We start from the raw sequence: 26,910 nt of genomic DNA on the forward strand, positions 1-26,910 counted from the left end.
ATTCTATTAATGGCCTTTTGGTCTAATATTGTTACTGAGTTGAAGAAACCTAGAGAAGCACTTGCTGATCTTCACATTCACAAACTTGAAGGTATAGCCAAGACTCATATCCACTCAAAAGACCCGTATTCCATAAAGCATATGGACAACAAACCTCACATCCATTTCAAAAGCATTTTCCCCCTATTCAAAATCCTGCCATGTTTTCTGCCTCTTGAATTTCATTAGCTTTTAATGTACAGAATGAACATTTTCTTCATTTTCCCCCACTTGCCTTTGTTAGGAAAAACAAAGGTTAAGTAATTAGACTTATTAAGTTTCATTGGAAAGATAGAACACTGTACCTAAGTATTTGGATTTACTTCAAGTTCTTTTTAAATTCTGTATCAATTTGATTATAAATATGAGCAATTAATGTTTTGCTCTTTAATGAGTTTTTATGGAGAAAGATTATTTAAGCTAGGTATTCTCAAAAAAGGGATGAGATAGTATTGGCAGATAGTATTCAGTAATGCCTGAATCTTGTTCTCAGCCCAGAGTCTAGAACACTCAATCTTCCCATGGTAGTTGTATAACCAGAGACAAAGCAAAAGATTGCTTTATTCTTTTATTTTGCTTTACTCTTTAGTTTGTCCTAAGTCCAGGCCAACTCTGATTTCCTCATTTTGTTTGGTAAGGAACATAACAGTTAGGAACAAGGTGTAAACACAAGACCATGGTAGCCAGAGGAAAGTTCATTTTCTCTAATGATCAAGGCTCTTTCATTCCATCGAGCACTTCTATTTTTGGCATGCCTACCCACATCATGTCTTATACATTAATGTGTCACATTACATATGACTTACACATACAGAACTATCCAGAAACCCCAGGGCAAATTTTAGCCTAGAAAAAGTTGAAGTCAGTCAGGGACAGACCTGGGATGATGATGTTTTATTCCAAGAAGGGATCCAAAATTCTGTCTATGACAAGTTCCAAAAGCGTCAACTTTTAGGTGGTCCAGCATAACATCAACTAAGTTGGACAAGTCCTATAATATGCCCCCCTTGCCACATAACAGAAGTCTACGTGCTAACAAAGCTTAATGAACAATCCTAACTGGGGAACAAGCACCTGCAGGTGGTTCAAGGACAGTGAAGAACACCCAAGACTATGGTATTTGCAATGTTGCCTATTGGATGTTTTTAATTCTTCCATCATCAATTCTGTCAACACCAGTTAATGTCTCTGTCCTGTTCAACCCAAAAGGGTTCAAATTTAGCTAACATCTGTGAGCATCTCCTAAAATCCTATCACTCCTGGGTACTTTTCCACTTTACTTCTTCTAATCCTCCTACTCTGTGGGGAATAAAACTTGTTAGCTGAAAATAAATAAATAAATCACATCTCAGACTTTGCACTCTAAGTCCACTAACTATCCTCTCGTTTCCTATTTGGTAATGGTTCAAAGCAGAACATACATGGTCCTGATGACTAGGAACCCCTCCCGGCCTAGTCAGGCTGGGTTTCCCTTTAGTCTTTCAGTATTATAAGATAAAGGGAGCTCCTAGATCTTGTTCTGAAGGCATACACACTGGGACTATAAACTGCCTCCATAGTAAAAACCAGAAGTAAAAAAGGAATGAGAATTGGCATAAAAACTAAGAAGCAGCTCTCAGCAACCATAAGGTCATTAGGTCCACCTGTGGGAGATATGTGAAATCCAGAGAGGATGAGGGCTAAGAGCCACAGAATAGTGTCCACACTGCCCTGGGCAGGGCCTGCCTGCCTGGTGACCCTAGCAAAAGCAGAAAGGCTACCGTAGTGTTGGCCCAGTGTCCTCTCCAGCCAGTGAATGCCTTTAAGAAGTGACTAGAAATCCAGATCTCAATCTCGGGAGCATATCAAAATCACCTGGGGAGCTCAAAAACATCCCAAGACCCTCAGCCTAGCCCTCATAAAATCAGAATCCTTATGGCATCAACACAGGTGCCAGTACTTTCTTTTAAATGGTACCAATAGATTTATTTAGGAAAAACAAGGACACCTTGGAAGAGAGAAATGGGCCATATAGAGAATGAGAAGCAGCTCAAGTGTATTTTTAAAGATCCCAGATGGTTCCAATGTGCTGCCCAGAACCACTGGGAGCACAGGGAGGGAGGAGAGACACCAGCTGTCCTGAGCCTTTTCTTCTCCTGCTGCATATGGCCAGTTCAAGGGGACTGTGAGCTAGAGTGACCTAAGGAGATGTCCACAGAGGCATCCAGGCAAGATATAGGCAAATGGGAGAATGTGAAGCCCACACTTTAATGCTAGAGATCCCTGCAGTAGGGCCCATCCTTCTCCTTAACCAAGAGGTGTCACAGTCTAGGCCAGAGCTATAGCCCCTTGTCCTGGGGTGCAGTATCACCCATGGCAGCTTATACTCCCAGGGGAACAAAGTCACAGGAAAGCATTCCTAAGCATATGAGAGTCCAAATCTCTAAAAAAGAAGACAAGCAGACCAACTTTGACCCAACAATTCAGAAGTAATACACTATTCAGAGGAGCAAAAACTCAGATAGGCACAGACTGTAACATTGGATAAAAGGTAACATAAGAATCATCAATACCTTTATAAGGAAAAAAAACTATTGACAAGACCTGTGTATTTTTTAATGTTCAAAATGAGATACTTTAACATTGTGATTTACAAAACCTTTAGTTTTCCCAAAAATTCATTGGCAGTTTCAACAATTTAATCCAAATGTTAAAAGGATTTGAGAAATGTGACAAAGTTGTTCTAGAACATTTATGGAGCATGGAAGTACATCACATTCCTAGTCTGCATGGGGAAGGGCCAAGGAAAGAAACCAGAGCTTCTATCTCCACGTCTCCTGCTTATTTCGCCCCCACTTAGCCACAAGGGTGACTCGCATTTTAACAGCACAAAGAAATATATGGCATGCAATGCTTTTTCTATTATAGGACAATTATCTTGCTTACGGAAAGATTTAAAAGGTACTACATCCATCTGAATGGCATCAAAACTCATCAAGTTTGTCCCTTGGTCAAAGAGTTTTTGTTAGGAATGCTTCTGCAACAGCACATGTTCTAACATGAGGCCATGAAATTAAGGGAATTCTCACATGAAAGAATGCAAAGGCCCAGCCTGGAGAGCCCCCTGGCCCTAACCATCTCCAGGAGCTGCACCCCCGCAGCAGTGTCAAGTATCAGAGCCCCAGTGAGTCTGGCAAAGAGCACCAATTTCCTGGTACTATCAACGGTGTCCACAAACTTAATACTTAGCTTAAAACAACACAAATTTACTACTTACAGTTTTGAGTCCAAAAGTCCAAACCAGGTCTCAGTGGGCCACAACCAAGGTGTTAGCAGGGCTGTGCTCTTCCTTGGAGGCTCTAGGGAAGATATGTCAGATGGCCCCTCCACCTTCAAAAGGCCTCATGTACTCCTTGGTTCCTGGTGCCTGTCCTTCATCTGCCAAGGGCAGCTTGAGTCCTCTCACTGAATCACAATGAAGAAACGTTCCTGTTCCTCTCTTCCTCTTTTAAAGAAACTTGTGATTGTATTGGGTACACCTGGTAATCCAGGGTTCTGGGCCTATTTTAGGTTCAGCTGATTTGGATCTTTAATTCCCTTCTGCAACTTAAGTCCCCATTACTGTGTAGAACAGCATATTTACAGGATCCAGGAGTTCTACATGGACATCTTTGGTACACATTGTTCTACCTACTATATAATACGTCAGGTTTGAATATTCAGCAGGTCAGCGTTGAGTAAACAGCTCCCTTTTAACTATTACAGGGTCTAAAAAAATGGTGCATATATTATCAAGAAGAGAGAATTCCAATTTTATTGCAAAAAGCTGTGTGCTTATATAGAACTAAAGGGGAGATGGTAGGGCTTAGATAAATGGCAGGCCACCCATTTATTGGCAAGTTCTTCCAGATATCAGTTCCCTCGCCCAGGAATTAGTTCTCATTGGGGCTAAGGTTCCCCACCAGCGAAGTTTAAAATTGGCGCCGCCAGGAGAATTCACAAGGGCGGGAACTTTTGGCGCCACTGCAGAGAAGAAGGAGGTAGGAAAAAGAAGTCCTTAGGCACCATGTTGGGGTTTTTTCTCTGGGGTACGGCTGCTGTTTATACTTTTCCCAACAGTTTGTCCCTCATTTAGCTGCATCCACAATGGTCCCACGTGCCCAGATATTGCTACAAACAGCATTGCTCTCCAGTCACTCTAAACCCGTCTTGTCCTTGTACAGCAAAATGGAGATCTGAAGTGATTTTTCAGAAACCTCTATTCCCATTTTCCATGTTCAAGTGTTTTTCTGCCTGACTTATTCCAATCAGCACTTTAATGTTAACACATGTGTATGTAACCCAGCCAATTGACTTCTCCCTAGGATGTTAAAGTGAATGTGTTCTCTGGTGTGTGCTTCAGTGCACGTGTGTGTTTTAACCAGAATACACACTTCATCAAGGAGCTCATCCTTTTTTTTCCTGCATTTCCTTATAAACTTTCTGGCTCATTACACTTTGACTGTAACTTTTGGTTTTTCATATTGCGATTTTTTAAAATTATAAATTGCTTTCCTCTTTTCAGAAAAAGTACTCTCCAGAAGAAGTGGAACTATAAAGCTATAAAGCTATGATTTTACTAGGAAACACAGACACATACACTAGACACAGCCTTTGTACATCCAGGTCCAATGGACCAGAATCCTCCCTGTGTTACAAAGAGTTGGGAGAATGATGCCTCTCCTGGAAGATGTATAATAGTCACATGAACTAAAACATTTGCATTCATTTTACAAGGTTGCCTACCCCACCCCCATTCCACCCCTACATCCTCTGAAGGTCAAGTTGAGAAAAAATATTCAATATCAACACAGATATGGTGTTCCAATTAGCTGGACTTATGAAAGAAAACAAGTATTGTAAAAAAAAAATAGTGGAGGAAATGGTAATCTAAAAAAAAAAAGTTAATTTGGGAGTTGTGCCTTAAAAACTTACAGTAAAATATAATTGCTCCCTAAGATCAAGTTCCTGAGAGCTAGGTTCCATATCTTATTCACTTTTGTATCTCTCCTGTGGGAAACCATACTAGCCTTCACGTGGATAGTATCTACATGGCTATAATTGTGAAATTTTGTGGCACAACCACAAAGGAGGCTGGTTCTCATAAAGTATTGCATAGGGTCAGCAGGAATTCTGAGCTCCAAAGCCCGTTGATTCAGGATCCAAGAACCAGGCCAGAACACTGTGACTTATTAAGCAGCATCTCTTCTGAAATGAGGGAATTTGACCCCTGAGCCCTGATGGCTAAACTGCTGAGACTGCAGATCAGAGAAGAGCACAAACTACAGAGCCAGGCTGACATGGCTGGAAATCCTAGTTCTACTTCTTACCTTGTGACCTCAGACAAGTTACTTAACCTCTCTGTGCCTCTGTTTTCCCATCAACTAATGGAAATAATCATAATGCTATTTCATAGAATTGCTTTGAGGAGTACTGGGGCTAATTTGTGCAAAGCACTTAGGACAGTTTCTGGAACACAGTAAACTTCATATAAATATTTGCTACTAATATAATTTTTATGAGTATTATTGCTACCACCACTACATATACCTTTCTGGGGCAGCACTAGGTTGTAAAAATTTTTTTAATTGTTATTAACTAGGATTTTAGAGCAAGGAGACTGTTGGTGGAGAGCTCACAAATTAAATATCTTTACCTTCATTTTCTATAAAGGCCATATTTGTCAGAATTTGTTGATCCCCCAAATGACCTATATTTGGGCAATCTCTTGCCCTGTCCCTATAACTAAGGTAACGAGTAAGTCTACTGTTCAGTCTTAATTGTTCTCTTCCCTTCTTTTTATGTTGCATGAGTTCCCAAAGTCATCTTTATTTGCTTGTTTATGTATTCCACTATCTGTTTTTATTTGTTCTAATTAGTGATACATGAGAGTTGAATGCATTCTGCCACATCATACATAAATAGAGTATAACTTCTTATTCTTCTGTTGTACATGATGTAGGATCACATGGGTCATATCATATATGTACATATGGTATTAATGTCTAATTCATTCTTCTATCCTTCCTACCCCTCCCCTCCCTTCACTTCCCTCTGCCTAATCCAAAATACCTCTATTCTTCTCAAACCTCCCCCTTCCTTATTGTGAACTAACATCTGAATATCAGAGAAAACATTTGCCTTTGGTTTGGGGGGATTGTCTTATTTCACTTGCATGATATTCTTCAGTTCCATTCATTTACTGGCAAATGCCATAATTTCATTATTCTTTAAGGCTGAGTAATATCCCATAGTGTATATATACCACATTTTTTTATCCATTCATCTAAAGGGCACCTAGATTGGTTCTATAGCTTGGCTACTGTGAATTGAGCAGCTATAAACATTAATGTGGCTGTGTCACTGTAGTGTACTGATTTTACCTCCTTTGTGTATAGACTGAGGAGTGGGATAATTGGATCAAATGGTGGTTCCATTCCAAGTTTTCTAAGGAATCTCCATACTGCTTTTCATAGTGGATGCACCAATTTGCAGTCCCACCAGCAATGTATGAGTGTACTTTTTCCCCTGCATCCTCACCAACATTTATTTTATTTGTTTAATCTTTAAACAGTGGGTGCCAAAAGGACACGATCTTAGAAAAGATCCCTCCTTTGATGCAGTTCACATTCAGGGAGATGAAGAGCCAACAAGCAATAAACAGATCAGCAAAATCATGTCATAGAGAGGCAAATAGCTCAATGTAGGTCGAGTGTCAGGAAGAGATCCAGAGGAGAGGCACTTCCGGGGATATTGGATAATAAAAAAGAGGCAGCCATGAGAAGATCCATGGAGAGCAGATTTGTGGCAGTGAGAATAGCAAGGCCCATGTGCCCAGAGAGGTGATCGCTTACAGGGTTGAAGAACAGGAAAGTCACATGGTAAGAAAGGGAGGGAGGGAGGGAGTCAGTTAGGAAGGAGAGTGAGGACTGTAACCAGGGTGAGGAGCTTGGACTTTATTCTATGTACAGTGGGGGTCCCTGATGGTTTTAAGCCAAGGGTACAAAGGCAAGAGAAGAAGCCGTAGGAGCAGTGGGCCTGGTCAGACACACATCTTAAGGGCTTAGATTACAGAGACAGCAGTGAAAATAGAGAAAGATTTGAACATAAAATATATTTCCTAAGTAGGACTGTGTAGATTCTTAGGTAGAATTATTAGGATGTTGGGGAGTTTTTGCTCAGAGAGGATAATAGAAAAGATAACTCCTAAGTTTTTGAGCTGTGTGTCTAGATGTACCATCTACTGGGATATGGAAGATGGAGAGGGAGATGCCCATTAGAGACCGACAAGAGAGGCTAAGTAGGTAACTAGATATTTAAGCTGCTCATTACTTAATATGACAATGTGCTGCACTTGGGGGATTTTCTGTCTCCCATTTCTATCCCTATGGACCATGTTTAAGTATATGAGAGCTCACATAATTTCCAGAGGTGTCTCAAAACTCTTTATAAATAAACATTCTTAATATTAGATTTCAAATGAAAACAAACAGAAAACTAAGTAATCAATCTCATGTTTCAAAAGATCTATGAAAACGCCTTATAATAGGTATGGAAAGGCAATAGAGTTGCTTAAAAAAAAAAAAAAAAAAACACTTAACTACAGTTTATGATGTCAAGGTCCTAAAAACGTGAGGTACCAAAGAAAAAATGTCAGACCTAGGTTTCAATCCTAACTCATTCAATTATGAACTACAAGACCTAGAGCAAGTAATAGAATATCTTGAAACCTCCTTTTGCTTCGTCTTGAAAAATGAGAATAATAATTCCTGCCTCATCAGTTCCTTGTAGCAATGAAATTTGCCAACGTGTGTAGAGACCTGCAAAGTGTCTGACACCTTGCAGACAGTCATAATAAAGATGGGTTTTTCCCACTTTTTACCTATCAGCAGAAACTCGAACAAGGATTTAAATATCTCTATCTGGTTTCATTAACTGTCAAAGAAAACGGCTTCACTCAGAGAACACTGAGCTCTTTCTATTGTAGCTCTTCAAAAATATCGATAAATTATCCTTTTGATGGCAACCAGATAAATTTCTCCATCAAAGCTGTTTTTTAGCCTGAAGTCAATGCATCTTTCTTAAAACTTAAGGGCCTACTTATACCGGGGAAGACAGAGAATTTACAAGCAGAAATCAAACCACAAAAAATATTTCTCCAATGCTGCAAAAAAATTTTTTTTCTGCCTCCAAATCCCTGAACTGATGTTTTTGAAGTATATAGAAGTTTGTAGAAGACAGAGTAAATGAAATTTCATTCAGTAGGGGCTTTAGTACTGCTTGCTGCAAATACAATTTGAGAGAAATAAAAACCTAAAGCTTGGGCTGGGGATATAGCTCAGTTGGTAGAGTGCTTGCCTCGAATGCACAAAGCCCTGGGTTCAATACCCACCAAAAAAACAAACAAACAAAAAAAAAAAAAACCTAAAGCTCTTTATCCAGGTTTCCCTCAGCTGGAAGCTGGAAGTTTTGAGCCAACCTTGAGTAATGGATGGAAGAACTGTAAAGAAGCTTCTAGAATCCTAGAAGCTCAAAGAGAGAATAGGTAGGACAAGAGGAAGATAAGTTTAGCTCAGGTTAGAAAAAGGAATTGTTAGTTAGGGATGTTCTATATCCCCAAGTATTGTCCAGGGACACTGTCTGATTAAAAATTTAGCTTTCAGTGACAACAGTTATTTTTGTTCCTTTTCTTTTTTGGGGGGGGGATTTGTTTGCTTATTTTTCTGAGTTCAAGGGGTACATATCTGACACCAAGCCCAGAAGGACCCTGCAAGAAAAGACCTCAGGACTTAGGAACCAAAACAAAAATCTACTTGATCCTTGTGGTTTAAATAGTGTCCATTTATCAAGATAAAGACAATGACCCCAAGAGCAAGGCCAAGGTGAGAGGCCCTAGAGATGTGAAATAAAGAGAATCCAAAAGAGTCTCTTTGTATCTCTAAAATCTGCCAGCTAATTACATAATGAGAAATGTATCTATCCCTCAGAAACATTTTGTTTTGCTCACACAATGTGTTGTGATTTTTTTTTTATTGAACCTGATTGTACTCAGACATTATCCAGCTTACCATGCACCGATTTTCCAACTACCTTACACCCTACATCAGTTACATTGCTGATCCCATAAACATTTGATTTCATAGTTCTTGGTAGGTAGTTTGTATTTCCAGATTGACTCATTTTGAAGTATTAAATACTTGAACATCTGTTGACCAAAGAATTCACAGAAAAAAGATAGGGAGATCCCAAGAGGAGGGAATAGCAAAGACCAGAAATTCTAGTGGGCACCATCTTTGGAAAACGCATCTTCTGCCTCATCCAATTAAAGCAGCTACAAATCAGGCCAAATGAAGTGGACACCAGCCACTGCACTTGAAGAGCTATGGCTCTTTTAACTAACCTGTCAATACTTGGAGAAACTGTCAAGAGTCAGAACCCAAATTCCCATCCTCCTTATAGGTAGGACAATGGTTTCTAGCCTAGGTGCCGGCCAACAGCAGCACTCTGGTAGTATAGCAATTGGAAAAAAAGAGAAATGAGAAACAGGATGAGCAAGCTGCCCCATGGTGTGCCAGTATGGCAGAGGCAGCAGATTTACAGGGATTACATCACTAGCCCCTAGCACAGAGGTGACTCTAGTGGCATGGCATGGAAGCAGGCACTTCTTTTGTGGTTCTCCCTATTGCTCAGTGGGCAAGGAACAGAGCAAAATATCCTCACCTGTCACTGTATCTGTCATGCAGTCATACTCCCAGAATGTTAGTCCATATAGCCCAATCCTCTCCAGAATTCTTGGAATACTCAATACCAAGCTCATTTTCTGCCAAATCAAACAGCATCAGTTTCCATTACTTAAAACAAAAGTACCTTGTGGGTATCATGGTGCCTGCTGTAATACCAGCTAATTTTAAGGCTGAGACAGGAGGATCACAAATTCAAGGCGAGCCTGGTCAACATAGTGAGACCAGGAGAAATCTCTTTCATGCTTGTTTTCTGATCCTAATATGTATTTCTAAAGCAATGTGATACTACACCCTCATGCCCCAGTGCTCTTAGCAATTAACTATTGTTACCATATACAGAGAGGTAATTCCAATTTCACCATGTCCATTGTTAGTCATCTGGGGAGATGCTCTTGTTCTGCAAGGTCTTTATCCAGGGTGATGATCTGGTTTCATATTAATACAGGTCTATGTGCAAAGAAGGCAAGCCAGGTAGCCATTGTTAAACTAAGCTCTAAGGATGACAGCAAGCTGGGGTTTTATTTTTCTTAAGAGTCAGAAAGGTTGGAGATTTTCTCTCCAACTGGCATTTTTAGACAGAAAGAAGAACTTTTATTTGGCATTAAGGAAGGCTGAAACACTCTTCTCTTTGTCAGCTATTAGGTAATACTACATTTACAGCAACTGTCATTTATATTCCTCTTGGTAATCATTGAAGGAAAAACTTTAAATAATCTCCATTTTGCAGGGAAAAACTGAGAGAGATTAAGTGGCTTGCATAAAGTCAAAGGGATTCAAATTTGACTTTTCTGACTTTTTATTTTATTTATTATTTTTGGTGCTGGGAATGGAACCCAAGACCTAATGCATGCTCAGCAAGCACTCTACCCCTGAGCTACACCCCAGCCATGGCTTTTCTCTCCTGTATCAGTGACATTTCAAAGTGTGTTCTGCAGGTGCCTGAGATCCCTGATCCAGGGGGTCAAGACTATTTTCAAAATAATAAGAAGTTATTTGCCTTTCTCCCTCATTCTTTTACGAAAGTGAAGTGAAGAGAAGATTTTCAGATACATTGGTGTATGATAACACAATTAACTGAAGCAGCAGCAGCTATACAGATCTGCTGTCCTTTTTTTTTTTATTGTATGAAGCCAGACATTAAAGAGATTTTCAACTACAAAACAGTGCCACTTAGTATTAATTTTAGAAAATACATTAAAACATTTTTATAAAAATATGCTACCATGGAATGGTCTTATCACTATTATTTTAGATGAACTGATAAACAACTATTTTTAAATGTTCTGTTTAAATTTATATTTCAATAGATACTGATAAAACCCACAGAAATGAAAACTCTTTGAAATCCTTGATAATTTTTAAATGAGCAAAGGAGTCCTGAGACCAAATGTTTCAGAACTGCTGTCCTACATTATAGTACACGTGCCAACGAAATCCAGGGTAAATGCAGATTTACTTGAATGCATCCTTTTTTTTTATGAATTTGATGCCAGTGTTAAACCTAGTTTTCCTGCTTTCCTCTCTGTACCCTTTCTCTCCTTAGTCTCCTTTTGGATCAAACAGTTAATCAGTAGCAGTGAAAGGTCTTGGATTATAAAGCAACTGGTTGTAGATTCAAGCACCTTCTTCCTCTCAATATCCTTAAGCACCTTGCACAAAGGAGGCTCTTAAAGTTTTTGATTAATGAACAAGTGACCAAAACTGATTGCTGTCACAGATAGAGGACCTGCTCCATGCCTCTGATAAGCAGCAAGCAACATATATGCTTGCTTCCAAGCCCACAGCTGCACAGCAAAGAGCTGACTACCTCAGTCCCAGGGATGCCAGGTGCACCACGGCCAGAATACACAGATCTCTGCTGGCTCCTTGCCTTGGTCCTGACTCCCATCCAGATTCTATTCACCCACAAGGCCAGCTCAGTCTCCTACATGACTTTCCCAGGGATGCAAACCCATAATAAGCATCTACACTAATATAACATGGGAGCATTTATCCATGTCATCTCTTTGCTTCGTGGTATGAGTCCTCCGTGCACTGCTGCCTTAATAAATCACATGTGTATATTTCGTATTCTCTATAAAATCTCAGGCTTTCCAAAGCTCCTCAAAGTTCTTTTGGATTACCTACAGAATCCTACATAGCTCTAAGTAAATTACAATCTGTCATCTAAATAAATCTTAGGAGTTCACAAACTAATTCAAACCCATTATGTCACTGTTCTCTCACCAAAGATCTGCATGTAAATGCAGGGGCTTCCCTTTTTATTATCTTTTTATTATCTCCACTTTATATGTGGGGACTTTAAAAATCAAGCAGCCTGGGGTCACCTGACTAATCATTAATAGGAAGAGACAAACTTATATCTTATGATTATAAATTTTGTGCTTTTACCAGGATATGATGATCTAGTTTCCTAATACTTGTTTAATTTACCTGAAAAAGAGCTGGGAGGAGCATAACACACCTGGCCCCAGGTTATAAATTAGAATCTACAGGAATAAACTCAGGTTTCCTGCTCTGCACTGTTTTAAGCCATCTTCTCCTTTGAGATTTTAGCTGTCGACGTGAACAGCTCCCACGCTGGCTAATCCTATGGGTAACTCTCTCAGAAGACTATGCAGATTCTACATCATATAAATATCCATTTTCTTTTTCTTTTCTTTTTTTTTTTGTATCATGAGACTATTCAACTTCCTCATTTACTGTGTTTTCCTAGCCAAAAAAAAATGAAGGGAAGCTTTATAAAGTTTACTTAGTAATTTCAAGCTGTGTCTATAAAATGTATGATGATGTCCAACCCTCTCTTTCCTCTCCTTTGTTTACTCCTCAGTCCCACAAGTATTTACTAAGTCCCTGGTATGAGTAGAACCCCATTAGATACTGAGGTAGCTTTATAATAAGTAAAAGAAAAGATATCCCTGCCACTGATGAGATTATTGTCTCATGAGTCTAGTGACATTTCTAGAGAAAAATGCTAAGATATTGGAAGTATAAACCAATACAGCATAAATGATTAAGGAAGTTACAAAGGAATATAGAGTCAGAAAATGAGTTCTTATTATAGAAAAAAATTATTTGGGGAAGGCTTCACACAGGGGATGTAACTTGAGGTATGTTTTGAAAGAAATGTGAGATACAGTTTGAAAATATAATTTCTATTTGCAGCCTCCAAAATAATCACACACCCAAAGTAAAGGGGAAAATGTGCTTTCTATGCAAATGTAGTTGCAAGACAGTTTGTCCTGCTCCCCAGTGCCCAACCAGCTGCCACCCCCAAGCCCCCACTACATAGAAATCCTGGAACCCCTACTAGTTTGTAAGGCATTTGAGAGAAGAAATTGAGAAGTCTCTGTAACACCTGGTTACTATTTACAGTGCCCCTTTCCCTATGATGCTCCATGCTTTTTGGAACAACGTAGCATGTCACAGTACCCACCTCCCCCTACACCAAAAGCTGCTCTCTCTGTCCTCTTTCCTATGACAGCTTTCCTTCCAAGGCCCCACAGCCTCAGAACTCTTCTCTGCTATGCATTTCTGTGCCGCTGCCTACAGAACTCCAGTTAATTGTCAACCCTCAAGGTATTGTAGGTACACAAAATGGGACTGTTCACTCTAACAGTGGGACATTGCATTGTACCAAGCACACCACTGGGAGAAGACACACAGGAGAAGAGACAGGTCTTGGGAGTTCCTCAAATCACACTATACTATGAACTCAGAAATTAAGCTATGCGTCATATTCTTCTGCATAGTGTAAGAGAGAACACCATGTGATCATATCAAAAATTGAAAAAATTAAGACCAAACTACAAAGACCTCCCAGGGTGAGCTGAAGAGTTCGTAATTGCTTGAGCACTGGGGACACCGTAGAGTCTCTGTACTGTAATGTGGTAAATGTGGTGCTTTAGGATGCCGTGTGCAAGTGAAGCATCTAGAAGAACTGACTGCCTGAGAATCTAGATTATGGAGAGTCCTGCTGCACCCTAACTTTCCAGATAATTGACTGTTTCTCCACATGCTTTTGGAATCTCTATATTGAGATACATCAAATGCAAAACTCATTTTCCACACTTTCAGAAAGAAACACTCCAAAATCTGCCTCTTCATTCAAACGGGAGAAACAATTTAATACTTTCAAGGAAAGGTTCAATAAAATGGGGCAGGGATAATTTTATTTTTTCTAAGTAAAGTTTTTCTCATGAGCACATTACTAAACATGCAGTCAAGGAATGAATGCTGGTTGCTGGTAGATAGTATAATACATACTTATTTTTAAAAAGATGCAATGAATGATAAGTTGACTTGAAGAATTTTATTTTTGTTAATATTATTTTGATTGGCAAATCATAACTATAAATTTGTAGGGATGATGTGAGGTTGTTTTGATATATGTATATAATGTGGGATGATCCAATCAAGCTAATTAGCATATCCACCAAAGTTATTATTACTTGTAATTCCACCAGCAAAGCAAGGCTAAGATGATAATTTGTTCCAGTTACATCATATGATTCAAATTCTGTTTGGTTTATATAACATCTTGTCAGCGGGAGAATGGTGAATGGAAGTAAATCTGCCCTGGGACAAAAGAGATGCCGGTGGGCTTCTAAGTGCTTCAGTGACAGCTGGCAAACCTCACCTGCAAATTGGAATTTATTCTCTTTACCTTTCCATTGAATATCATAGAACAGGAAAAGTATAAAAATCAGAAGAGCCAGAGGCCACCTTACCAGCAACCTATTATAGGGACTATGATGGGGGCAGTTAGGCCATCAGCTTCTGCATGCATGGTTGCTTAGACTTCAGGGATCACTGAGTGGCTTTTGCTTTAATGTCTAAAGAGGGCCTAGGCATTTATATTCTTTAAAATATTAACATCAGAACCTCTCGGAATGAGGCCCAGGCAATAGAGTTTTTTAAATCTTCCAATTTGGGAATAACGGCTATTTATGAAAGAATCTAAGTGTCGATTGGAAGGATTTCATTTTTAAACTATCTGCCTGGCCTCAAAGAATAATTCTTCCCTGGAGGAAATTTTCACTTCGAGATTAAAGAACGAAGAAAGAAAGAATTAAGGTTCAGAGAATCACTGAAGTGTAGGTAATGTTTTTGCAATTTTATTTTTTAAAATGTGGAGTTAGTGAATATACATGAAAGTACCTTGAAATGTTGTGGTTTAATATTAGAGCTATTCGGAATTAATCAAAGAGGAAACATACAATTTCTTGGGTAACTGACATGCCTATCTAGCCCTCGGTTTCATGTGCATCTCTCTTGTCAAAGGACCATAGACTTGAAGGAATTTAGCAAGAGCATTATTACACCTTTGGAAAGACAGTGAGTCCCAGTCCCGGTTATCCTATCTATTCATTTCCTCTTCCCTGGCAGTATGAGGATTATCCTACAGTGTTCACTTGTGATGCTGTCTGTCAAACTGCTAGTAAATCCCTTCGGATATCTTTTAAAAATTCAGCATGTGTTAAAATGCAAAGAAAAGGTATCAGTTTCAAGGGAATTAAAACCTCTGAACCAAAATTTGAGCTTTTTTTTTTTTTTTCTATTCCGTCCATTACCTACTCCACCCAAGGCCCATAGGGTTTTCCTTGTCCTGTTCTCTGTGGGAACTTGCTACCAACTGAAGCACCCTGTTTGTTCCATAAGGAAAGAACCTTGTCACATAAGTACCATTTTTCCTATGATATTAAAGCGTAAAAGCCCAGGATTAAGAATAAAGCCCAAGGGACTGTGGCTTAGTGGTAGAGCACTTGCCTAGCATGTGTGAGACACTGGGTTCGATCCTCAGCACCACATAAAAATAAATAAATAAAAGTATTATGTCCATCTATAACTAAAAAGCTCCCCCCACCTTTTTTTTTAAGAATAAAGCCCATCTTTCACAGCCAGTGTTCAGTTCAGATCCTTTAGCCAGCCTGTGCTAAGATGTTTGTTAGAGGTGCAAAGAGTCAGCAGGGCTACGGTTAAAAACAAAAACAACAACAAAAAAGGCACCCATCAAAGCCTTTGCTCTCTGAAGTGTCAGTTGTTTCCCATTCATTTCATTGTCTGAGTTTTAATGGAAAAAAAATAAAAATGTGCATGGAAAATCCAGTACTGATAGTGAATTTTGATTGCTGTTTCCACTCCTCAGGAAAAAAATGCATCCGGCAAAATGCAGAGTCACGTAGTTCAAGCTACTGTCTGTCTGGTCATAAAAGAAAATGCTTCATATGCAGAAATTTCAAGTGAGAGGACATGTCAGGTCTCCAAATGCAGTTATTATCAAACAAAGCAGCCAGAAAATTAATGCCCTGGAGATGACTGTGACCATAATCCTGGATATCAGCCAGTGTCTTCATCTCTCTTGGTAGGACTGTGTTTTTGAACAGCTGATTAGACCCACAAAGCCCATCTAACTTCTTTGACATAAAATTTCTTCCCCTCTTTATAGAGGATTGTTTTAAGTTTCTGGCTACTGTTTTTATGAAACCTTGACATTTACTTACTATGAATGAGGACTTGAAAAACAATGATATATGAGAGTGTTCGGGATATTTTTGTTAGGTGTGAGGAGGAATGGGCCATTTAAAGACCCATGGGTTTGATTTTCCCCTCTACAACAAGGTCTCCCCTTCAGACACAGAACTACCCCAACCTCTCACCACAGCCTTTCAGAGTGGTTCTTTACGTTGGGCATCTAAGAGAGGGAATCTCTCCATCAGTGCAAATGGCTCCTTCACCCCTTTCCCAATCTGGATGCAGAAACTGAGCCATTCTGAAAAGGTGTGTGTGTGTGTGTATGTGTGTGTGTCTGTCTGTCTGTGTGTTTTCTCCAAACAAAGGACTGATTCAGTTCTAAACTCCAAATGATTAAAGAATTTGGCATTTTACATAATCCCACATTCTGGTTAATTGAAAATTGACATTTATAAATTATCAGATTATAAACAAATAGAACAAAGGCTCTCAAAACAGTAACTTCCTTTGTATTAATTCAGAAAATGAACAACCAAGAACTTAATAACAAAAATCATACACCTTTTTTGACAGCTGGTGTTTTGTTTATGTATATCATGACTGATAGTAATGGCGGTGATTCATCATTTTAGAAAAGTAATCAACAGTTCTAGTTGTACCAAATTAAAATTGATTGAGACCCAATAACACCCTGGCAGAAGCTAATAATCACATCATTATTAACTACATAGCTAGTCACCATAACTCCTTTTTTTTTGGCTTAAGAAGATCCATAATATGAAGTATATATTATACTTTATATAAAGCTTCTTTTGGCTTAAGAAGATCTATACTATAAAGTCTAGTGTATATAAACTAATTAAAATCGATTAGAAAAAAATAATGTCCATGTACTTTTATAAATATGATCATTCTGCAGAGAAAACTACTCCCATGTTTTTGTACCATTGGTAGAACATCCCCTTTGAATGAGGCACCACCCTGGGTGCTCTGAATACTTGATACATCTTATCCTTGACGTATCTGTGAAAGCATGCTGGTACCAACCTCATATCATAGATGAGGAACTGAGCAGAGATGAAATGCCAGTCCAGGAACCCAGAGCCACAGCCAGGACTCAAATCCAGGGCTGTTTCAAACGGATGCCCAACACATCTGGTCTACTGAGTAGGCAACCAAACTAAGAAGTCTGTGGATGACACAAGAAACATCTTTCACAGATGTCTGTTCAAACATTGGAAGAAAATACACTCTTCTTAGAAATCATATTTTAGCTTTTATGATGAAGAGGTTTCTGAAGGATAAGAAAGAGTAGTGGGTCTCAGAAAATGTTCCCCTTAGAGCCACAACTCTCAGCCCACAGAATGTTCCTGATAGCAGTTCAGACACAGAGAAGAGTGAAGGACAGGATGAGTCATTAGCCACAATAAGTGTTCTTAAGGACAGTTCTGATGTCATTTATCACCACCTTCCAAGAATTATGGAATGGCCTTGTGGAGACAAGTGGCAGATATTGTCATTGAAGTCTGTGACAATAACGGTAAATGGCACCAAGAAAGATTTGTGTTAGACATTGTACAACCTCACGCTAATGTTCCCTCCAGCCAGAACAGCCAGGATGGGGCTATATGAGGTTGGGATGGTCACACCTGTGGTTGGATGGAGCTGAACTTTTCTGAATAAGCAGAAGTCCTATTACATGTCCTCAAATGGACTTTTTCCCCATGGGTGGCAAGAGTCAAGTAGTGGCCACCGACTCTGGAATGAACCAGCATTCTTGACTAGCCAGAGATCACATCTTGACAGCTGGGTCAGAGGGGTCAGAATGATAGCAGGACTCTCTCTCTGTTTTACAGCTGTAGGGAGCTTACAATACGGGCAGGAATGAGAAGGAGACCTTTTCTTATCCTTCCTCCCAAGTAGTCCCTGTACTGTCTGCCCTTTTGCAAAAGAAGCAACCTTGAACTAAGTTATATGGTTAATCACTGTTTCCTCTCCTCTCCCATATCCCTGCATCTTCCTTTATGGGAGAAAGAATAAGCCATCTCATGGTTGCCTTGGCCGGTCCCAGGCCAGCTCCATAAGCAGAGACAGGCCTCAGCAGAGACAACCTCCCTGGCATCTCCCAAGCTTCAGAAAGAGGACAGAATGTACAACATGGTCAGTCAAATCTCCCTTCATGGAGAGGGTCCTGTCATCATGGAGAGAAATTAGCAAGGATCAGAGTTCCTCATTTCTGCTCCCCACCCTGACCTGAGCCCTGGGCCTAGGGGAGCTTTATAGATCCCCCACATTTTGAGTGACAGAGCATGACTATAAGCTCATGCTCCTAGGTATTGTCACATTCTGTACCTAACTCTGAAATTGTCAATAAATAAAAATCTGGTGCTGCCTTTGCTATTGTAATCTACCCTTATGAATGCTCTACCACCAAAATATATGATGACTTTAGTGGCAAATTTGAACACTAACTGCAAATTTAATGATATTAAGGAAGTATTCACTTTCTATTTAGACGTGAGAATGGTATTGTGATAATGTTAGGTTTTTTCTAAAAGCGCTTAGATTTTTAGATCTAACATAATAAATATCTGCATATTAAATGATATGATGTCAGACTTACTTCAAATTTAGGATTAGTTTAAATCAATATTAGTCGTATTTTCCAAGGACACTTAAAATATGTGCAACTTTATGATTTAATTTTCAATGGAATAAGATCCAAAATTGTAATACAGTAGTGCATATATACATACATTTTATATATATGTACATATGTATATGTGAATGGAAGAAGAAATGTAAATTATGGTTATCCCTGGCCAGTGAGAATACATGTTTGTTTTATTATTCATTGTTACTTTTTCGAATTTTTCAAATTTGCTGGAAGGACAATTTTCTATGTTTATAATTATATAAAACTATTTTTATATATAAGTGATGCTCATGATATTGTTATATGGAAAAGTTACAGAATATGATATAGAACCCTAATCATTGTTAAATGTGCGCACATGGATGTGTGTCTATATATGTTTAAAATAAGCAGCATCGAATTATGAATCATGATTATCTAAGGATGATGGTGTTGTTGGTCATTTTTGTGTTTTCTTTGCTTATGTGTGTACTTCTACAATTAATAAGTTAAATTATAATCAGAAAAATGTGACATTAAAAATCAATGCTAGATTTATTATATCCTTTGTAAGTAAAAGACTATACAAGGCATGACAACATACACGGAACTGTATAATATGTATGTATTCATAAAACAGGTTAAGTCCAAAGCAAATCTAAATTCTCATTTGTATGTTAAGGTTTCAACAAGGTTGGTATAAAGTCCCTTGAAGAGCCACTTTATGTGGCAATGTTCTTGCCTCTGTGCACTGGGTTCCTTAGTGATCCCGTTTCATTTTCTGTCCTGCTCCAGGTATATCCATGCCAATACCAGTCTTTGGGCTGCAGGATGACTCCAAGGTCTTTAAGCAGGGGAGCTGCTTACTCGCTGACGACAACTTTGTCCTGATCGGCTCTTTTGTGTCCTTTTTCATCCCCTTAACCATCATGGTGATCACCTACTTTCTAACGATCAAGTCACTCCAGAAAGAAGCTACTTTGTGCGTGAGCGAGCCGGGTACACGGTCCAAACTCTCTTCTTTCAGCTTCCTCCCCCAGAGCTCCCTGTCTTCGGAAAAGCTCTTCCAGCGATCCATCCACCGGGAGCCAGGGTCCTTCGCGGGCAGGAGGACGATGCAGTCCATCAGCAACGAGCAGAAAGCGTGCAAGGTGCTGGGCATCGTCTTCTTCCTGTTCGTGGTGATGTGGTGCCCTTTCTTCATCACGAACATCATGGCTGTCATCTGCAAGGAGTCGTGCAACGAGGACGTCATCGGAGCCCTGCTCAACGTGTTCGTCTGGATCGGTTACCTCTCCTCGGCCGTCAACCCGCTGGTCTACACGCTCTTCAACAAGACCTACAGGTCCGCGTTTTCGCGCTACATTCAGTGTCAGTACAAGGAGAACAAAAAACCGCTGCAGTTGATTTTAGTGAACACTATTCCGGCCTTGGCTTACAAGTCTAGTCAGCTCCAAATGGGACAAAAGAAGGATTCCAAGAGAGATGCCCAGGCGACAGAGAATGACTGCTCCATGGTTGCTCTAGGACAAGGACCTCCTCCTCCGGAAGATGCTGGCACAGACAGTGTGGACACGGTGAACGAAAAGGTTAGCTGCGTGTGATCCGCTGGTTGCCATGGCAACCCTGGAGGGCACAGCAAACAAGTTTTCACCTCTCTGGAGAAACAAAAAGTAAGGGAGGCTGGAAAAAAAAAAAAAATAGGTCGCTCTAGTGGAACCGATAGTAACCATAGGGCCCTTAGTTGTATTCTGTCAATGAAAAGCAGGGTTCCTTGCCACAAGATGTGCACTTGAAACATGTTCTGACAGCATTTCAGCTGTGAGCTTGATGATCCTTTCAATGTTATAAATGATGTCTTTAAATAAGCTTTTATTGTACAATTATAATGAGGTCCTAAATAAATCAAGATTAACTTCTCTTACTGAATGGAAACCTTGCCACTAATGGGATCCAGTTGGTTACCTACTGCTGTAAATAAAAATAGCTATAAATAGTGAAAGTTTTGTTGACTATAATGGCCTCTTCAATAAAGAAAAATATATATAAAACTTACCATGACATACATTTTGAAAGGAAAACAAAAAGACACCACAGTGTTGTGAAGTCTGTACTGCTAAGATAATTAAATGAAATCCTTGACAACATTTTTTCATTCCTGCTTTCTCATAGATGCCATTGTGAAGTAGTCACAAGATTGCTGGCATTTGCTGCATTCCAAGTTCATTCTTCTCAGAAGCGAAAAGATTTTAAGTGTTACTGAATACCAATTGCTGCTTTCTCTTCTACTTCTTGTTCTGTAATCTGAATTTCCAGTGTGGTCTTGTTTAGTATTTGTTCTTCTGTATTAGTATTTGATAGGTAAGCTATCAAAAGGATAATTTCACATTACCAAAAACATTCTAGAAGTTGCTTCTTTAAAACCGTACCACACAGGTATCTGGTAACTCGCTGTGAAATGACTGCGTCATGCATGCGCACTTTGGGGCAGCAAACAGAATATTGATGTAACGGTGTCAGGGTTGAGTATAAACTTAGGTTTCTGGTTGTTAACAGTAGGAGGGTCTTAGGACAAATATGTGAAAAGCTGGTGATTTTCCTCTTGGCACTTATCAGGTAAATTGATGCTTTCAGATGAATCAATTTACACTATTTATTAAAACTGCTCAGCTTGGTTCTACAATCATCTATTGAGTGTATTCTCATGGGTGGGGGCAATTTTCTAGATACTAGGGACATAAAAATCATTAAAACAAAATCCTTCCCTTAAGACAAATGACTAAACTGAAATGGCCCTTGTTAAAAAAATATCAAACTCATTCTGAGAATTAGTTCAATTTATTTCCTCTTTATCTGGTTCAGGAACAGGTTTGTTACAACTGTGAGGGTGATTTTCTCAGTAAGTTTTTCTGATTGGTTACCAATAAATGTCAAGCAAACAAAGAAGGGGGTGTATATCAGCTGAGATCAAACGCTGTAATTAATATAGAAAGGTACACCTCAATCTGGACTTAATTTATGACTACCAAAGTATTGAGCAGAATTTTTGTCCTGTCTCTCTAAAATCACAATTATCTTACTGTTATTGACACTGGAGTCTCTAGTGAAAATCAGACAAATATAATATTTGGTAGAAATGATTTAAAGAGAGAAAAAAGATTAACTATAGTTAATCCAGCTTCATACTGTAATGCTTTAACTTAAACTGCACATGATTATTGGAATAGAGGTTGGATTTATGATCACACTGATGAAGCATTTCTATTGAATATTAAGTAGCTTTTGCCCTAAGTCTTTGGAAAAAAAATACAGATTTGAAAATTAATGTAGAAAATATTGTTATATAATTTGGAAATGCACTAGGGCTGTCCTTCCAGATATGTTGAAAGATAGTTCACTATTTTAATGCTAGCATTTATAATATGCCACTAGTACCACGGCTGCATTTGAACCAGACTACTTCTTAATGATCATATGATACCAACTGATGAAAATATAGTCTGTGCTCTAATGTATTTTGCCTTAGTTTATAACTCTGCTCATTTCATTATATAGTAAAGATTACAGATTTCCCCATGTATTCAATCTTGATCAGAATGAACATACTGCCTGACAGATATCTTCTGACTGCATATATAGTATAAATGTGTATGTTTCTCCTGCAAAAATATCTATTGAAGTGTACATAGACACATATATAACTGTATATATGTACAGACATGTTCCCATGCACTTTATTCAATATTTATATATTTATATGGAGGAAAAGAAAATCAACGAAAAAACTCATTATGTACACATGTTTGCATGTTTGTGTCATGTCGATTTAAATGTAAAATCATGTTCTAATATTCCTATGACCTTCCATTGCTATCAGAGGAAGCTAAAGCATAATAGAAGCATAGCCCTTTAAATTAACTGGAAGTTGCTCTACTTTTGAGGAAATACTTTAGCACGATTCTATGAGGGTGGTGAAAAGAATAGTCTATGTACATAGTTTATTGGTTTTCAATTAAATGGTAACTTTGGGTCCTTTGTTCAGTCTGGGGACTTCCTGACTACTATGACTTTTTATATATACTTCACCCCAATGAAACAGTCCTCAAACAATTTATGGGTCAGTGATGAAAGGGTTCTCTCCTAGCCATTATTATTAAAACAGAGTAACAAACCTTTATTTTCTTTAAGTTGAATGATAAATTCTTCTACACTCAAAAGAAAGGAATTAAACGCAGTAGTTAGAAAAAAACTTGATTTAATGAATACATAATCTCCTTGGCCACAGCGCCATCTCATGGTCATTTCTTGAAGTGCTACTGTAGACAAATTGAACTGTTCCCATACTGCTTTTAGGAAAGGGTGCTTCTCTCATTTGTGCATCAATGGAACATATTTATAAAGTGTTAAATTATTCTGTGCCATATGTAACAAATACAGTGAAGAATATTTTATGTACTGGTTTTAATTAAGGTGATTCTAAACAATTTCAAGAATGAATAATTGTAAATAAAGTATACTCAAAAAGGAATGCAATTTTGTGTGTGTCCATAGCAGTGTCTACTAAAGGAAATTACCCCAAACCTTCTATGTCATCTGGCTGAGAATTTCAAGTCACTTCCTGATTTTTTTTTCAGAATAGAATAACCTGTGTTTCTGGAACTCAGCCATCTAACCAGGACCCACCTGGTTAGATTAGCTTTATGGTCACATTTCAGTTTCTAATGATCTACAGAAAACAAATGCTTCTGTTTGATCAACAGTCTGGTTCCACACAGCCCAACAACATGGAGGACCACTGGTGTGCCCCAAGGCCACACAGGTATGCCTTGCACAAGTACATTACCACGCACATACACATTCATACATTCTTTCTCTCTCTCATGGAAATGAAACTAAAGAGATATAGTATCATTAGACCAAAAAAAAAAGGTAAAATTAAACTATTTCACCTTTAAGTGTAGGAAAAGCATGTGAAATATTTTTTCCAGCTGGACATAACTTCATATGTTGAGTACCTACCATACACCAGGCAATGAGCTAATTGCTTCACTTGCTTCACTTGCTTTACTCTTCACAACAATCCTACAAGGTACGATTATTCCCTTTTTTTCACAGATGAGAAAAACTGACATTGGAAGTAGTTAGTAACATGTCCAAAGTCACATGATTAACAATAAAATTAGCAAGCTCAAGCCTGTGTCATCTGACTCCAACATATGAATTTTTTTCCCAACCTCATCTGGTACAGGGGAAAAGCACTTTTTCGAACTAAATTATGCAAGTTGCTATCCTAGCTTCCCCACTCACTGGTTGAGTTTAGGCCATCATTTGACATTCCTGTACCTCAATCACATCATCTGTAGAATAGAGCTGCTAGTGTTTGACAACCTGTAAAAGAGTATGTGAATATTACAAATGGGTTGTTATTATAAAGAAAAGAACACCAAAGCCTCCATTAAGTATTAACCATCAGTCTGAATTTGAGACAAAATTGTGGAATAGACAATATTATTATTCAGTCACTTATTCTATCCTATAAATGCTTCACCTTCTTGGAAAACTTTCTATTTCTACTTTGCCCTCACCATGATGCAGAGATCCCTTCATTGAACTCTTTTATTGCGTCTATCAACATCTGCTCATCCTATATCTTGTTTCTCAGGCCTCTACTCTCTGCTAGAGTACTAATAAGTAATTAAGCTGACAAACCACATGTATCATTGACACCTCTCCAACCATCTGCTGTGGTCTTAATCCTAAAAGCAGAAACCAGAAGCAAACAGTTTAGGTGCCACAGAGACAAGTGAGAAAGAAAGCTAGGGACAAGAAATGTTTCCTATGATCTGACAAATGACCATCAGAAAAACAATTACCTTCAGATAGATATTCCCTAACTTACACAGTTTTATACATAAACTTTGAGTCTTAATCAACAATAATGACTAAAAGAAACATTTGTAATTTTTGAGATTTCAGATGGGCTGGGGATGTAGCACAGTAGTAGAGCACTTGTTTAGCATTCAAATAAACCCTGGGTTCAATTCCCCAGTATTGAAAAGAAAATTTGTCTCAACTGGAAACAGTAATAATATTACTAAGCTTTTTCTCAGGTTTTCTAATCAATAGATATTTGTTCCAGTAAGTGCAATAAGACAAAACTTCTTGGTTAATTTCTAATTATTTGCATGTGGCTTGCAAAAAGCAAATGGTTTCCTTCCCCTTGCCCTTAATAGTGCAACACCAATCTTAACTTCCCTTTTGATATTTGACATCAGTATGTCTACATGAGACATTACAGTACCAGAAGTCTTCCTACTCAGTTGGAGCCTCTGAGACAGGAAACCTAGGTCCAAGCTACTACTGTACTTTGACCCTGGACAAGTCATAGTTTCTCTCTCCTCAAGTGTATAATAGAAGACTTATAGACAATGATCTCAGCAGGAGTCTATTCCAGGTCTAGGTTTATATAAATACTGAAGGGTCCATCCAGACTTTGATGAACCTACACACAGTTTCATATACAAAAACTATTCTGAAATTCACAACTCTCACATTTTCTGGTTGGATTTCAAATAAATGATAATTTGAACTTTCACAGATAAGTCAAATTATCAATGATCTAAGGGCTTCCAAGATATGAGACCAAGAGTCAGATATCAACATAAATGATTTCTACCATGGAACTTTCTCACAGTTGGCCTCTCCTTGGCAATTTCATAGCTACCATAAGATATTGAGTTGCTCTTTTAAATAGCCCCCCACCTTCCTGAAGAATAATTGCTCCCTCTATTTGAGATAAAAAATTCCTTAAGGGGTTAACATTGAAAATCCTGTATAGATTTAGAACTCTGTGATTCAGAGAACTTTTTAAAACCTAGATTTTTTTTATTGAAAGTGAGCCAAGGTTATTTAAGTTTTTATTTATAATTAAGATTATGAGATCGAAAATGGTATTTATTCTGTGTTCTAGTGGACAGCACGACTTGTACTTCCTGTCCTCCATCTACTCTGGATACTGAAAAGTAACATATGCCATTATTCAGATCATCTTGTCTTAGTCAGGGTGACCCTAAGAGCAGAGCCAAGTCTTTGGTGGAGATTATTATGTGGTGATCTCAGGAAGCAGATTGAATGAGACAGGGAAGAAGGACAAGTAACCAAAATACATCTAAATCGGGTAGAACAGTCAGTGCTGCAAACTCATCACTCCCTCCACAGGTCTGCTAGTGAAGGTCCACCGTGAGCGTGTCATGCGTCAGACACAGTTGAGTGTGGTCATTCTGGGGATGGAATTGCTCTTTTATAAAAAAAAATTGCATAAGATATCATGCGGGAAGCTATGCAATTCCCTTTACCAACCAAATTTATTTTTAATTTTGTTCATCCCTCCAGCTTAGTCAAAAATGAGCCTAACTGGCAGGTGGATAACTGAGCACACCTATCCAAGGACGGTGCCTGACAGACTATGTATGACCAGATACCCTGAGGCCATGCCAACACCCTGACAGAGTTGCACTTGGGACAAGGACAAGAATGGAGGATTTAGAAGTTTGTCTTAAAGGGGGGAAAATGCAAATTAGATTATTTAATATCCCTATTTATCAGAACAAGTGTCAGATAGATCAGATCAAGTCCAGAAACTCTTTGGGACCACTCAAAAAGAATAAATGTTGTTGAACTTAGAATTATAATCATGATCATGAAGGGCTGTGGATGTAGCTCAGTTGGTAGAGTGCTTGCCTTGCATGCACAAGGCCCTGGGTTCAATTCCCAGCACCACAAAAAGAAAAGAAAGAAATTTGGGCTGGGGATATAGCTCAGTTGGTAGAGTGCTTGCCTTGCCTGAATAAATCCCCAGCGCCACACACAAAAAAAGAAGCTATCATGATGCAAATATTATTTCAATTTATATTAAGCATTTTTTTAAAAAAAAATGAAGCTATGGGTGCATTTATGTAACATTCTGCTTCAAGAAATTTGCCTTAATGACATACAGTCGGG

At 38.6% G+C, this 26,910-nt stretch overlaps 1 protein-coding gene and 1 non-coding gene across 2 annotated transcripts in view; both read left to right on the forward strand.

The window, feature by feature from the left end:
- The window catches only part of Htr2a (5-hydroxytryptamine receptor 2A), a 55,997-nt gene extending 35,484 nt beyond the window's left edge, over window positions 1-20,513 (forward strand). Inside the window, exon 3 of the mRNA XM_026393703.2 lies at window positions 19,705-20,513. Coding sequence (XP_026249488.2) covers window positions 19,705-20,513 — 809 coding nt within the window. The remainder of the gene's footprint in view (window positions 1-19,704) is intronic.
- A 6,104-nt stretch (window positions 20,514-26,617) lies between these two features.
- Trnaa-ugc (transfer RNA alanine (anticodon UGC)) lies at window positions 26,618-26,691 on the forward strand. The gene has a single exon. It is a non-coding gene; the product is annotated as a tRNA-Ala (tRNA).
- The last annotated feature ends 219 nt before the right edge of the window (window positions 26,692-26,910 follow it).

Source organism: Urocitellus parryii, chromosome 2 (assembly GCF_045843805.1).
Source record: "Urocitellus parryii isolate mUroPar1 chromosome 2, mUroPar1.hap1, whole genome shotgun sequence".
In the NCBI taxonomy this organism is placed as follows: Eukaryota; Metazoa; Chordata; class Mammalia; order Rodentia; family Sciuridae; genus Urocitellus; species Urocitellus parryii.